We start from the raw sequence: 16,347 nt of genomic DNA, 5'->3' as shown, positions 1-16,347 counted from the left end.
AGGCAGGGTGCGGTGGCTCACACCTATAATCCTAGCACTTTGGGAGATCAAGGTGGGTTGATCACTAGAGGTCAGGAATTTGAGACCAGCCTTATCAACATGGTGAAACCCTGTCTCTACTAAAAATACAAAAATCAGCTATGCATGGTGGCACATGCCTGTAATCCCAGTTACTCCAGTGGCTAAGCAAGGAGAATCGCTTGAACTCCGCAGGCGGAGATTGTAGTGAGCCAAGATCGCACCACTGAACTCCAGTCCGGGTACCAGAGTGAGACTCTGTCTCAAAAAAAAAAAAAAAAAAAAGTCATTGAGCAGTCCATCAGCATGGTTGTGTGCTACTGAGATATGTTTTGATGCAGTTTTCACATTTGCCATAAGCCCTGCTCACTGTTGGTAGTTAGCTAGGACGTCCATTCCCTACCAAAACTCTGGCATAGTGTGGCTCAGGATGTGGCTCAGTGTGTTTAGAAGAGGTTTGCAAATGTGTGTGACCATAGTCTGAGCAGAAAGCTAGGTAGATGTGACCTTTTGTGATAAAAGTTAATTTTCTGGCCGGGCGCGGTGTCTCACGCCTGTAATCCCAGCACTTTGGGAGGCCGAGGCAGGTGGATCACAAGGTCAGGAGATCAAGACCATCCTGGCAAACATGGTGAAACCCCGTCTCTACTAAAAATACAAAAAATTAGCCGGGCGTTGTGGCTGGCGCCTGTAGTCCCAGCTACTCTGGAAGCTGAGGCAGGAGAACGGCGTGAACCCAGGAGGCAGAGCTTGCAGTCAGCCGAGATCGTATCACTGCACTCCAGCCTGGGCGACAGAGGGAGACTCCCTAAAGTATAATTAAAAAAAAAAAGTTTTAATTTTGTAGATTTCTGCCTGATGCATATTTCTAGATCACTGAAGATTGGAGGAAGTTTAACTCTTGAATATATAACACCATAGGTGCTTAAATGTGTAAATGTCAAAGCATGCATGACTTTAACTCATTCATTCCAAACTTTTTTTTCCCCCACAACAGATGCTTCCACCTGTACTTGCTGGGAAGCAGATCAAGGATTTAGAAACCTAAAATTAAAACAAGACTTGAGGTACAGTGTAGGATGGGGCAGCAGGAGCAGTGAAATTCCTCTTGTTTCCTAATGGTGAAGATAATCACTTAGTAATTGAGAAGAGTTCCCTGCCAATATTTCTGTTTCTATCTTGCTTTGGGTGGGGGACAACAAGCACCTTCCTTCTAGGGAGTTAAGGGTACTACTCTCCTGCCTCTGGGCTAGGATATGTTAAAAGCAATGTTAGGAAATACTCTTTGGTGTGTAATTGGTGGCTTCCTTTCTTTTGTTACCAGTTTTCCTGTCTTTTAAGTTTTCTCTTCACAATATCGTTACCCCTGTAATCTCATACTCCAGAGTCTAGTTTTTATGTAGCTTATTTTTGTCAGTGCTTACCAGAATATAAATTTAGGAAGATTTGAAGAAATGTTTTTCCATCTGAGGCTCTAGGATTTCCAAGGGTCCACATATTCTTTTTTTTGAGACAGGGTCTCTCTCTGTTGCCCAGACTGGAGTGCAGTGGTGTAATGTTGGCTCACTGCAACCTCTGCCTCCCGGGTTCAAGCGATTCTCATGCCTCAGCCTCCTGAGTAGCTGGGATTATAGGCATGTGCCACCACGCCTGGCTAATTTTTGTATTTTTAGTAGAGATGGGGTTTCACCATGGTGGCCAGGCTGGTCTCTCAACTCCTGGACTCATGTGATCTGCCTGCCTCGACCTCCCAAAGTGCTAGGATTATAGGCGTGAACCACAACGCCTGGCCCCCATATTCTTAAGGGTTGGGGATTCTGTGAGAATTTTTTTTTTTTTTTGAGATGGAGCCTTGCTTTGTCGCCCAGGCTGGAGTGCAGTGGCCGGATCTAGGCTCACTGCAACCTCCGCCTCCCGGGCTCATGCCATTCTCCTGCCTCAGCCTCCTGAGTAGCTGGGACTACAGGCGACTCCGCCGCACCTGGCTAGTTTTTTTGTATTTTTAGTAGAGACGGGGTTTCACCATGTCAGCCAGGATGGTCTTGATCTCCTGACCTCGTGATCCCCCCATCTCGGCCTCCCAAGGTGCTGGGATTACAGGCTTGAGCCACCGCGCCCAGCCTCTGTGAGAATTTTTAACAGCTTTTCATATTTGATTATCTTTAAGTTTAAAAAATAATTACAGAATGGTTTAAAAAATAGAGATTTCCACTGGGTTCAGTTGCTCATGCCTGTAATCCCAGCACTTTTGGAGGCTAAGGCAGGAGGATCGCTTGAGCTCAGGAGTTTGAGACCAACCTGGACCACATAGACCCCTGTGTCTACAAAAAATATATATTAAAATATATTTTTTAAAACACAGAGATTTCCTGTATACCCTTCACCCAGATTCCCTAGATAAGAACATTTACCGCATTTGTTTTGTCATTCTCTCTTTGTATACATATATATACACATCATTACTTTTTTCCTGGAATGCTGGAAATTTGCAGACACGATGCCTCTTTACTCCTATATCTCAAATGTATATTTCCTAAAAACATTACAGTGATCAAATTCAGGAAATTAACATTGATACAATATTATTTTCTAACCTACAGACCTTAAAAATTATTTTGACAAGTTTTAAGTTTAAAATTCTCTGCAATGACAGTTTTCAAATGAAATAAATTTTAATAGGCTAATTTTTGTTTTCTGTCAGAATTCTTGAACTGTGATCTATTCTTATATCTGACAGTGTTTTTCTTTAAATGAGGCCTATACTTCACTCAAGTGTAAGAAACACTGTATTTTAGTTTTCGTAAGAAATCTTTAGGTAGGAGTGAGTTTTTGAAGTCTTTGCTTATTAAAATCAAGGTAAAGTAAAAAGCTATTTCTGATTTGTAGTTAGGAAATTCAGTGGAAGGTCTGGAGTAAGACCTAGGATCTCACTTTTGGCTGTCCACCTTGAGGACAGGAATACTCTCTGTCTTGTCTTAGTTAAGTTCTTATCCAGATTCTTAAATATTTTTGATGACAAGGAAACTTAAGTATCCTGTACATTGACACATGTAGTTTTGTTTTTGTTTGAGACAGAGTCTCCCTCTATCTTCTAGGCTGGAGTGCCGTGGCACAATCTCTGCTCACTGTGTAACTTCCACATCCTGGGCTCAGGGGATCCTCCTGCTTCAGCCTCCCAAGTAGCTGAGACTATAGGCATATACCACCACACCTGGCTAGTTTTTGTAGTTTTGTAGTAGACTTTGTCTCAGAAAAAAAATTAGCCCATTGTGCTGGCTCACACCTGTAGTCCCAGCTACTCAGGAGGCTGAGGCAGAAAGATCACTTGAGTTTGGAAGGTGGATGCATCAGTGAGCCAAGATTGCGCCACTGGACTCCAGCCTGGAAGATAGAATGAGACCATGTCTCAAAAAAATAAATAAATAAATAAATAAAATGTACTAAAAATGAGTTAAAAGCTGTCATTCTGTAACTTCTATTTGTTGATCCCAGTTCTGACTTTCAGAATTGCACAAAATAAGATTATTTTATCTTCTAAGCTTTCTGATAGTTTGAAATAAACCACTATGGTCCTGTAAATCTTTTTTCTTCTAAGGTAGATAAAAATACTTCTATTTAACTTTAACCATTTCTTGTGTGACATGATATCCAGAATAGATTTCTTTACTATCCAACTTGTTTGTATTTATTAATACGCTTGATAGGGCCAAACTGCTCTTATTTATCGGGCTTCCCTTTGTAAGTCTTACTTCTAATGTCCTAGCCTAGAGATTGGTTGGTTGTTTTTTTTTTTTTAAGTCATGTCATTCTTTGGTTCCTTGAGCTTGCCATGACTAAAACTCTTAACTAAGTCTTTTTCCATATATACCATGTGACCTAATAGAGATTTATCTTCATGTTGATATGAATTCTTTAAATATAATTCCATCAGCAAGCTGCAGATTTGCCCACTTTACTATGTTTGTGACAGATAACTGGCTAACATCCTTTTTTTTTTTTCCTCTGTAGTAGTTTTTCAGAAGAAGAAATAGGCTATTCTAGCATGATCTCATCCTGTGGAGTTAAATACTCGTTTTCATATGCTTCCTTATTTTTTATGGTAGGGAGTACAGGAGGTTTAATACTCTTAACTTCTTGTTTCCATACCTTTGTTTCATCAACCTTTCCTTCAAAAACTCTCTTCTTTGCTCTTGATATTATTTACCAAAACAAGTGTTCTTTTTTTTTTTTTTACTGGGGTATACTTGTAGCTTTATAAAGTCAATGTCCTTATTTCTAGGAATAACCAGGAAGTATATATTCTCTTGCAAAGCAACAACCAAATCTTTGTGGGACTGTATTAGTTTGCTAGGGCTACCATAAACACAGTATCACAGATTGGATGACTTAAGCAACAGAAATACATTATCTCTCAGTTCTGGAGGCTAGAAGTCCAAGAGCAAAGTGTCAGCTGGGTTGGTTCCATCTGAAGGCTGTGAGGGTAAATCTGTTCCACGTCTCTCCCTTTGGCTTGTAGATGGCTGACTTCCACCCGTCTTCACATCGTCTTTCCTCTGTCCTTATCTCTGTGTCAAAATTTTTCCTTTTTATGAGAACACAAGTTATGTTAAATTAGTGTCTACCCTAATAACCTCATCTTAATTTCTTTTTCTTTTTTCTTTTTTTTATTTTATTTTATTTTATTTTAATTTATTTATTATTATTATACTTTAAGTTGTAGGGTACATGTGTATAACGTGCAGGTTTGAGTATATGTGCTGCCGAAGCGAGCACAAAAACAAGTGTTCTTATGTTAAAAACATTTGTAGCCAGTTCTTGCTGTTAATTGTGGTCTCACAGTTGTATTAATTTCTTCAAAAAGGTCCTGCCCTCTTATTGCTGCAGCAGTCTACTCTTCCTGGCCATGGCTAGGTCTCCTACCTAGGAAGACTCTCCTGGAAATGGTGTACTTCAACTCTAAAATAATACTCTGACCATAATTTCCAGTTCTTCCACCTTATTGACCCTTCTGCCTCTCTTCCTAGTTTCTACCAAATCCACTCTTTGAAGCCCTCAGTATCTTGTCCCTACCCTGTTGAGTTTATCAGCTTTTACTCCCTGTCTATTATTTAGGGATTTTTAGGTCAGTCATTTTAATATTTTTGAGAAATCAGTTCTCTCAACTTCTTGCCTTCTACCCCTCTTGTCCCGCCCATCTTGCTGGATTAATTCACTAGTTGTTGCCTCTGATGGCTTAATCCCTTCAACAAAAATAGAATAAGTATGCTAATAAGCTCAATTATAAATTAGTAATGTCCAACTTTGGGCAGCAACATTGAGGATTACAGTCTACTTCCGTTTCTGTTACCTACACTTGAATTTTCTTTGTCTTTTACCCTGTCTCTTCTCCTAGCTTTCGGGGGAAAGAAACTAGTTCTGGGGGAACTAATTATGTCAGAAAAGTAGAGACCAAGAGTATGCTTGCTTTATTTTGAAACTAATATATCTTCACTTATCTATAGCTCCTTCTCTATTTTTCTTTTCTTTTCTTTCTTTCTTTTTTTTTTTTTTTGAGACGGAGTCTCACTGTGTGCCCCAGGCTGGAGTGCAGTGGCGCAATCTCCGCTCACTGCAAGCTTTGCCTCCCGGGTTCATGCCATTCTCCTGCCTCAGCCTCCTGAGTAGCTGGGACTACAGGCGCCCACCACCGCGCCCGGCTAATTTTTTGCATTTTTAGTAGAGACGGGGTTTCACCATGGTCTCGATCTCCTGACCTTGTGATCCGCCTGCCTCGGCCTCCCAAAGTGCTGGGATTACAGGCCTGAGCCACCGTGCCCGGCCTTTTTTTTTTTTTTTTTTATTGAGGCGGAGTCTCACTCTGTCGCCCAGGCTGGAGTGCAGTGGCGTGATCTCACTGCAACCTCCCAGGTTCAAGCGATTCTCCTGCCTCAGCCTCCCAAGTAACTGGGATTACAGGCACCTGCCATCATGCCTGGCTAATTTTTGTATTTTTGTAGAGATGGGGTTTTACCATGTTGGACAGGCTGGTCTTGAACTCCTAACCTCAGGTGATCCGCCCGCCTCAGCCTCCCAAAGTGCTGGCATTACAGGCTTGAGCCACTGCACCCAGCCTGTGTCTCCTTCTCTTGAGATCACTTCCTCAATCTAATTTAGTGATTCCATAATTTTTCTGTCATCTAAACAACTTGTCTGCTCACCAACTCTATGATGAGGGAGGGTAGCAAGATACAGAATGGCTTATATGTTTTTAAAAAGAAAAACAATGATCTCTGTTTAAAAACCACACCCAAGTGCATGCACAAATGAGTGCAGAAAGCTCTCTAGATCGAAGTGTTAAGAGTAGTTGTCTCTGGAAAGTTGGATTGTGGACTTTTCCTTTTGCGTGTTTGTAATTTGATTTTTATCTATTAACATTAAATGCTTTTAATGATGAGAAAATTTCCCTCCAAATTTCTGATTGTGCTTATATTCTTTTATTATAAACATTTTATTTTATCAAGTTCTGGGAAATGTCATTTCATTTCTTTTTTTTTAAACACCTCCCCCTCCCGTCTTGTCATTTCTGTCAAACAATTCTTTGATTTCTAAAATGGACCTTCATTATTCTCCCTTCCCTCCCAACTCCACAAAAATTTACAATATAACCTGAGCCTATTTTTGTCATATTTTGTCAGGATTATTCTTTTCATCTGCCTGTCCAAAATAGAACTGCTGAAGTTTAAGAAAGTGTTCTGGTCACCTTTGTATTTCCAGCATTTCATATGTGTGCCTACTATGCAGATAAAGCCTGTGGTTGGACATCTCCTGGTACCTTCTGTCTTCTTGAAAAAATTTCAAATGGTACTAATTTAAATCTAAGATACCATAGGTTCTAATATGCCATCGATTGTAAGAAAATGATTATTTTATGAACGTTGAGAAGTGAAAAAATTTTTCAGTTAAAACTGTGAGACCATTGATAGCATGCATCCTGTGGGCAAAATGTATATCATAGAATTGATGAAGTACAGTAGTGCTAACATCACATTTATGAGGTTTTTAGTGGTTTTGGAGTAGGAAAAAATGGTTAATTTTGGCACTGCTTCAGATCTCATTCATGTATTATCAGCTTACTGCCCCCACCCCCCGATCATTACTTGGTTTTGTATGGCTACCACAGACACTGGTGAATGGAATGAATTATGATGAAGTTAGGCCTACATTTGGGGAAAAGGGCTTTGCATGTTTCCTTTCAGGAACATTGAAAACAGATTGTTGTATTCCAGTCTTGCCACATAGCCCAATGAGTGACTAGCTGAAAATACAAATCTCGCTGTCATGTCCTTTTGTAGCTTCCTTTTCTCCAAGTAGACAGTCCCTTAGTATGCCTTGATGTGCTAGTGTACATCAGACTTGTGGCTTTTGATTTCTCTTAGTCAGTGTGGTTACCTTTGTTAGAACATAACCCAGAGAGCTGCACACTGTGTTATGGAGCAGATGCATTGTACTGTGGAATAGTCTTGCCTTTGGGACTGTTGAACAGATACCAAAAGAGATTGAGAAGCATTGATCCATAAGATGAAATATGATTCTTCTCATGAGAAACCTGACCACTGCCTCCTACTCCATCTTATTGTTGGCTTCTTTCTGCCTTACACCTTATATTCAGGTAATACTGAACTGTTTATAGATTCTTTACACATATTATTCTGTGTTATTTTGTGTGTTTGTGTGACGGGTTTTCACTCAGTTGCTCAGACTGGAGTGCAGTGGCATGATCTTGGCTCAATGCAATTTCTGTCTCCCAGGTTCAAGCAATCCTCCCAACTTAGCCTTCCTTTTAAAAATTATTTTTTATTTTTATTTTTTTTGAGAAAGAGTTTTGGTCTTGTTGCCCAGACTGGAATACAATGGCACGACCTTGGCTTACTGCAACCTCCACTTCCCGGGTTCAAGTGATTCTCCTATCTCAGCCTCCCAAGTAGCTAGGATTACAGGCACGCACCACCATGCTTGGCTAGTTTTGTATTTTTAGTAGAGATGGGGTTTCACCATGTTAGCTAGGCTGGTCTTGAGCTCCTGACCTCAGGTGATCCGCTGGCCTCGGCCTCCCAAAGTGCTGGGATTACAGGCATGAGCCACCGCACCTGGCCTAAAAATTATTTTTAAGAGAGATGAGGTTTTGCTATGTTACCCAGGATGGTCTCGAACTCCTGAACTCAAGTGATCCTCGCAACTTAGCCTCTTAAAGTGTTGGGATTACAAGCGTGGGCCACTATGCCCAGCCTTATTTTATGTGTTAATCTCTGACTCTGCCTGGGATCTTCCCACAAATGTATTCTTCAAAAACGAATCCTCTCTTCAGGAATTTTTTTTTTTTTTTTTAAAGACAGCCATCACCACAGCTGGAGTGCAGTGGTGTGATCATGGCTACCTGCAGCCTCGACTTCCTGGGGTCAGGTGATCCTCCCACCTCAGCCTCCCAGGTAGCTAGGACTACAAGTGCACGCCACCATGCCTGGCTATTTTTTTGTATTTTTTATAGAGACAGGGTTTCACCATATTGCCCAGTCTGGTCTCAATCGCCTGGGCTCAAGCCATCAGCTGGCCTCAGCCTCCTGAAGTGCTGGGATTACAGATGTGAGCCACCACACCTGGGCAGGAAAAATTCTTTGCATTCCTATTTTCCCACTAAACTGAGTTGCATATCATCCTCTTTGCTGCCTCACTATACATATTTCTATTCTTATATTTACTCCATTATGTTGGAATTACTTTTGTTACAAGTTTCTTTTTTGTAACTTACAGGAAGCTGAACTTTTTGAGGGCAGGGATGCTGCTTTATTCAAATTTGGTCTCTAGGACTTAGCATAGTATGTGGCACTATCTTGAGTAAATATGTGTTAAACTAAATGTAACTGAGTCTGAAGGAATGGACAATCCATATAGAATATACCTGTAGGTAGTAAGTATCCTAAGTTTTAATACAAATAACTATTATTTCAATTGTTTTTAAGTATTTATGATTTCTTTTTATTCTTTTGCATGTTTTCTTGGCTGAATGGAAATAGAGAAGAAGAAAATGAGGTAAGTATAATTTAACTAGTCATTCAATGATTATGACACTGACCACTAAACACATTTTAGAAATTGGGTAAAAGCTGAAAATACTCAAAATGTAGCTATCATTTTGAATGTCAAATGAAGTAATAATTTTTAATTTTGTTTTAGAGCCATGGTAACTTATCCCAGTGAGGGATGTTGTGTATCTCAAAAAAATGGTTTTTAAACTTTAGAGCTTCAAGAGATTTAGGAAAGGTAGAGAAAGTTGGAAGTTCTAAAAATATCTTTTACTTGTTTTTTATGTATTGAGCTTCCATTTAAGATTTAACTTGAAAAGTGGATTCTGTTTCTTAAAAGTATTTGGCTCATGCCCAACACTGGGAAGCTGAGGCAGGTGGATCACTTGAGGTCAGGAGTTTGAGACCAGCCTGGCCAACATGGTGAAACCCCATCTCTACTAAAAATAAGAAAATTAGCCAGACGTGGTGGCTTAGTCCCAGCTACTCAGGAGGCTGAGGCAGGAGAATTGCTTGAACTGGGGAGGAAGAGGTTGCAGTGAGCCAAGATGGTGCCCCTGCGCTTCAGCCTGGGCAACAGAGCAAGACTCTTGTCTCAAAAAAATAAAGTATTTGTAATTCACTGCTCCATGATAATACATGTGACAGTATTTACTTTCCAACTTGAATGACTACTATGTAATTTTGAAAACTGATTTCAGATTTTACTGTGTTGAAAGGGAAATTATTCTCTTAAATAGCCGAAGTGGATTGAAGAACATGAATTAGAAGAATTTTGCATATGGAAAGTATACCACCATCTTTAATTTAGCATTGAGTTTGTTGCTGTAGATTTTTCTGATGCTCTTTCTACAACCTATGTTATGTCTTGAACTTCCAAAGCTCACCATTTCCTTTGGTGATTTGGCAAAAAAAACATGGAGGAAGTAGTCTTCTTAGGTTTGTACCTTGTAATTGTTGCTCATAGAGCAGTATTATTACCTGAGGGTGGGGAAACCCAGGCAGAGACAGTGATGTGTGCCAAGGCAGAGAACTCTCCAGGAAGGCAGAAGGCCTGGTCCTCATTTGGTTGCCTCATCTGTAAAACAAGTAAGTTGGGAAATTCCTCTATATCAGTGGTTTCCCAAACCTGGGACATTGATAAGAATTGCCTGTACTGCTTGTTTTTTTTAAAAAAAAAACAAAAACTTCAGAACACGCCAAAAAACAAACCCTTGCCTCATCTTAGAGCTCAGTAGCTCCAGTTGATATTTGATATTTCCTAGAGTGTGGGTCACAGATGAATATTATTTTTTTACTTTTAAAGTTTTTTATTTTTTTGAGACAGAGTCTTGCTCTATTGCCCAGGTTGGAGTTCTGTGGTGCCATCTTGGCTCACTGCAACCTCTGCCTCCCGGGTTCCAGTGATTCTCCCACCTCAGCCTCTCAAGTAGTTGGGGTTACAGGCGCATGCTGCCACACCCTGCTAATTTTTGTATTTTTAGTTGAAATGGAGTTTCATTATGTTGGCCAGGCTGGTCTCTAACTCCTGACCTCAAGTGATCCTCCTGCCTCGGCCTCCCAAGGTGCCGGGATTATAGGGGTGAGCCACCGTGCTCGACTCAGATGAGTATTTTTACTGTGCACTCAATGTGATGCCAGGAGACCACTGGTCTTGATGACCTCCAACTTTTCATCTCTGATAGAACACAAGAACAAACCATATTGAGTACTGAGATGTTAGATATTGCCCTTTATACAAATGTCCTTTGAACATGTGTCAGGTTTTTAAAAAATTCTTTTTAAAAAATGCTACCTGGAAAATAGTTATAAAACTGAAAAAAATTTATGTAAGAGAAAGAATGGGAAAATTAGGTAATTGTTGAAGCTAGGAGTGGATACTTAGGGATTTATTGTACCATTTTCTATACCTTTGACTGTGTTTGAAAATTTTCGTAATAAAGATATATATAGCTTAGTGAAATTCATACTATTTGTTATTAAAAAGGGCTTTTCATTTCTCCTGTACACATTTTAAACTGTGCAGTCCATTTGAAAGTAACTATTTATTGTAGTAGTAATTGCTTATTTTGTTCATTTGTAGGCAAAGATTGAAAATGTGCAGAAAACAGGTTTCATCAAAGGACCAATGTTCAAAGGTGTTGCTTCTAGTCGATTTTTGCCCAAAGGCACCAAGACAAAAGTTAATTTGGAAGAACAGGGACGACAGAAGGTGTCATTCAGCTTCAGCCTTACAAAGAAAACTTTGCAGAATAGGTTTCTCACTGCACTTGGCAATGAAAAGCAAAGTGATACTCCAAACCCCCCAGCTGTACCTCTTCAGGTAGACTCGACTCCTAAAATGAAAATGGACATTGGTGATACCTTATCTACTGCAGAAGAATCTTCCCCACCAAAGTCAAGGGTGGAATTGGGCAAAATTCATTTTAAGAAACACCTGCTTCATGTAACATCCAGGCCATTGCTGGCTACTACCACAGCAGTAGCATCTCCACCTACTCATGCAGCACCACTACCAGCAGTGATAGCAGAATCAACAACTGTAGACTCACCACCCTCATCTCCACCTCCCCCGCCTCCACCTGCCCAAGCCACAACACCCTCATCACCAGCACCAATAACAGAGCCAGTGGCCTTGCCACATACACCAGTAACAGTTCTAATGGCAGCACCAGTACCCTTACCAGTAGATGTAGCAGTTAGATCTCTGAAAGAACCACCAATTATAATTGTACCAGAATCTTTAGAAGCAGATACTAAGCAGGACACTGTATCTAATAGTTCAGAAGAACACATAACTCAAATATTGAATGAGCAAGCAGATATTTCCTCAAAAAAAGAAGATTCCCATATTGGGAAGGATGAAGAAATTCCAGATAGTTCTAAGATTAGTCTGAGCTGTAAAAAAACAGGTTCTAAGAAGAAATCCTCACAATCTGAAGGCACCTTTCTTGGTTCAGAATCTGATGAAGATTCTGTACGGACTTCTTCAAGTCAAAGATCACATGATTTAAAATTTTCAGCAAGCATTGAAAGGGAAAGAGATTTTAAAAAGAGCTCAGCACCTTTAAAAAGTGAGGATCTAGGGAAATCTTCACGATCTAAAACAGAGAGAGATGATAAATATTTTAGCTATTCAAAACTTGAAAGAGATACTCGGTATGTATCTTCCCGATGTAGATCAGAAAGAGAGCGACGGCGGAGCAGATCTCATTCTAGGTCTGAGAGAGGCCCTAGAACTAATTTATCCTATTCCAGGTCAGAACGATCTCATTATTATGACTCTGATCGTCGCTACCATAGGAGCTCCCCTTATCGAGAGAGGACACGCTATTCTCGGCCATACACAGATAACAGAGCACGAGAGAGTTCTGACTCAGAAGAAGAGTATAAGAAGACATACTCAAGGCGTACCTCATCTCATTCCTCTTCTTACAGAGACCTAAGGACATCATCCTATTCTAAATCTGATCGGGACTGTAAAACTGAGACCTCTTACTTAGAGATGGAAAGAAGAGGCAAGTATTCTTCAAAACTAGAAAGAGAATCTAAAAGGACTTCAGAAAATGAAGCAGTTAAAAGATGTTGTTCTCCCCCTAATGAACTGGGATTCCGACGAGGGTCATCATATTCTAAGCACGACAGTAGTGCTTCCCGTTATAAATCTACCCTTTCAAAACCTATACCCAAGTCTGATAAATTTAAAAATTCTTTCTGTTGTACAGAATTAAATGAAGAAATCAAACAGTCTCATTCTTTTAGTTTACAGACACCTTGTTCAAAAGGTAGTGAATTAAGAATGATTAATAAAAACCCTGAAAGAGAAAAGGCTGGGTCTCCAGCTCCATCAAATCGATTAAATGATTCACCTACTTTAAAAAAGCTAGATGAATTTCCTATTTTTAAGTCTGAATTTATAACACATGATAGCCATGATAGTATTAAGGAATTAGACTCTTTATCTAAAGTGAGGAATGATCAATTAAGAAGTTTTTGTCCCATAGAATTAAATATAAATGGATCTCCTGGGGCAGAATCTGATTTAGCAACATTTTGCACTTCTAAAACTGATGCTGTTTTAATGACTTCTGATGATAGTGTGACTGGATCGGAAGTATCCCCTTTGGTCAAAGCATGCATGCTTTCATCAAATGGATTTCAGAATATTAGTAGATGCAAAGGAAAAGACTTGGATGATACACGCATGCTGCATAAGAAGTCAGAAAGCCCATTTAGAGAAACAGAACCTCTGGTGTCACCACACCAAGATAAACTCATGTCTTTGCCAGTTATGACTATAGATTATTCCAAAACTGTAGTTAAAGAACCAGTTGATACGAGGGTTTCTTGCTGCAAAACCAAAGATTCAGACATATACTGTACTTCAAATGATAGCAACAACCCTTCTTTGTGTAACTCTGAAGCTGAAAATATAGAGCCTTCAGTTATGAAGATTTCTTCAAATAGCTTTATGAATGTGCATTTGGAATCAAAACCAGTTATATGTGATAGTAGAAATTTGACAGATCACTCAAAATTTGCATGTGAAGAATATAAGCAGAGCATCGGTAGCACTAGTTCAGCTTCTGTTAATCATTTTGATGATTTATATCAGCCTATTGGGAGTTCAGATATTGCTTCATCTCTTCAGAGTCTTCCACCAGGAATAAAGGTGGACAGTCTAACTCTCTTGAAATGTGGAGAGAACACATCTCCAGTTCTGGATGCAGTGCTAAAGAGTAGAAAAAGTTCGGAGTTTTTAAAGCATGCAGGGAAAGAAACAGTAGTAGAAGTAGGTAGTGACCTTCCTGATTCAGGAAAGGGATTTGCTTCCAGGGAGAACAGGCGTAATAATGGGTTATCTGGGAAATGTTTGCAAGAGGCTCAAGAAGAAGGGAATTCCATATTGCCTGATAGAAGAGGAAGACCAGAAATCTCTTTACATGAAAGAGGAGAAGGAGGACGTGTGCATACTTCTGATGACTCAGAAGTTGTATTTTCTTCTTGTGATTTGAATTTAACCATGGAAGACAGTGATGGTGTAACTTACGCATTAAAGTGTGACAGTAGTGGTCATGCCCCAGAAATTGTGTCTACTGTCCGTGAAGATTATTCTGACTCTTCTGAAAGTTCAAGTGATGAAAGTGATTCAGAAGATACAGATTCAGATGATAGCAGTATTCCAAGAAACCGTCTCCAGTCTGTTGTGGTTGTGCCAAAGAATTCTACTTTGCCCGTGGAAGAAACAAGTCCTTGTTCTTCTCGGAGCAGTCAAAGTTATAGACACTATTCTGACCATTGGGAAGATGAAAGATTGGAGTCAAGGAGACATTCATATGAGGAAAAATTTGAAAGTATAGCAAATAAAGCCTGTCCTCAAACTGATAAGTTTTTCCTTCATAAAGGAACAGAGAAGAATCCAGAAATTTCTTTTACACAGTCCAATAGAAAACAAATAGATAACCACCTGCCTGAACTTTCTCATCCTCAGAGTGATGGGGTTGATAGTACAAGTCATACAGATGTGAAATCTGACTCTCTGGGTCACCCAAATTCAGAAGAAACTGTGAAAGCCAAAATATCTTCTAGGCAGCAAGAGGAGCTGCCAGTTTATTCTTCTGATTTTGAAGATGTCCCAAATAAGTCTTGGCAACAGTCCACTTTCCAAAACAGGCCAGATAGTAGACTGGGAAAAACAGAATTGAGTTTTTCTTCCTCTTGTGAGATATCATGTGTGGATGGCTTGCACTCATCAGAAGAGCTCAGAAACTTAGGTTGGGACTTCTCTCAAGAAAAGCCTTCTACCACGTATCAGCAACCTGACAGTAGCTATGGAACTTGTGGTGGACACAAGTATCAGCAAAATGCAGAACAGTATGGTGGGACACGTGATTACTGGCAAGGCAATGGTTACTGGGATCCGAGATCAGGTAGACCTCCTGGAACTGGGGTTGTGTATGATCGAACTCAAGGACAAGTACCAGATTCCCTAACAGATGATCGTGAAGAAGAGGAGAATTGGGATCAACAGGATGGATCCCATTTTTCAGACCAGTCCAATAAGTATCTTCTATCCCTTCAGAAAGACAAGGGGTCAGTGCAAGCACCTGAAATAAGCAGCAATTCCATTAAGGACACTTTAGCTGTGAATGAAAAGAAAGAGTTTTCAAAAAACTTAGAAAAAAATGATATCAAAGATAGAGGGCCTCTTAAAAAAAGGAGGCAGGAAATAGAGAGTGATTCTGAAAGTGATGGTGAGTTTCAGGACAGAAAGAAAGTTAGAGTGGAGGTAGAGCAGGGAGAGACATCAGTGCCCCCAGGCTCAGCACTGGTTGGGCCCTCCTGTGTCATGGATGACTTCAGGGACCCACAGCGATGGAAGGAATGTGCCAAGCAAGGGAAAATGCCTTGTTACTTTGATCTTATTGAAGAAAATGTTTATTTAACAGAAAGGTAAGTCTAATTAATGCTTGCTTGACAAATTTTAACTCTTTTTTGTTGTTGTTGTAAGAAAAAGCCTTTAAACAATTCAGACTGTATGAGATAAAACACATGAAAGAGTTGTGGGATAAAATAAATTTAAAAGCCTAAAAAAGTGTTTTTACCTATTTAGATTTGATAGTATAGATTGCTTTCCCCATTTTTCCACTCCAGGAAAGGGAAAGGAGGTGTCTAGTTTTTTTCTCTTATTACTTATTTGATTTTCAAGGTATAATTTAGGCTAGCCCAATTTTTCTGTAATTCCTTTTACATGTGAAAGTGTGACCAAAAAAAAAAAAAGAATAAAACCCCCAGCAAAATAATCTGTTCTTAGAGAAGAAAAGTGGTTACATTGGCATTTATTTTCTTACTTTTTTGTTGTTAAAAAAAAGAAAAAGCTTTTAAACAATTCAGTGTGTATGAGATTAAACACATGAAAGAGTTGTGGGATAAAGTAAATTTAAAAGCCTAAAAAAGTGTTTTTACCTATTTAGATTTGATAGTATAGATTCCTTTCCCCATTTTCCCCCTCCCCAGGAAAGATGTCTATTTTTTTTTCTTTTATTACTTACTTGGTTTTCAAGGTATAATTTAGGCTAGCCCAGTTTTTCTGTAATTCCTTTTACATGTGAAAGGTTGACCAAAAAAATAGAATAAAACCCCAGCAAAATAATCTGTACTTAGAGAAGAAAAAAGTGGTTACATTGGATTTTATTTTCAAAAGTGTGCAGAATGAAGTATCTTTGGGTACTGTGTTAGTCCGTTTTCATGCTGCTGATAAAGACATACC

At 39.5% G+C, this 16,347-nt stretch overlaps 1 protein-coding gene across 18 annotated transcripts in view; it reads left to right on the top strand.

Moving 5' to 3' along the window:
• The window catches only part of SETD2 (SET domain containing 2, histone lysine methyltransferase), a 153,442-nt gene that overhangs the window by 31,020 nt on the left and 106,075 nt on the right, over window positions 1–16,347 (top strand). For 15 of the 18 annotated variants that reach the window (XR_012431085.1, XR_012431083.1, XR_012431082.1 and 12 more), the window contains exons 2-3: window positions 9,047–9,084; window positions 11,161–15,530. Coding sequence is in view for 10 of the 18 variants with exons in the window: in XM_065539434.1 (XP_065395506.1) it covers window positions 9,047–9,084; window positions 11,161–15,530 (4,408 nt within the window). In the remaining 8 variants the exon portion in view is untranslated. The remainder of the gene's footprint in view (window positions 1–9,046; window positions 9,085–11,160; window positions 15,531–16,347) is intronic. The other 3 variants (XR_010584720.1, XM_045384952.2, XM_065539431.1) reach the window with 2 other exon arrangements.

The sequence above is a fragment of the Macaca fascicularis genome, chromosome 2, assembly GCF_037993035.2.
Source record: "Macaca fascicularis isolate 582-1 chromosome 2, T2T-MFA8v1.1".
Classification (NCBI taxonomy): domain Eukaryota; kingdom Metazoa; phylum Chordata; class Mammalia; order Primates; family Cercopithecidae; genus Macaca; species Macaca fascicularis.
Note: the sequence above shows the minus strand (reverse complement) of the source record. Positions and strands in the feature narration are given on the sequence as shown.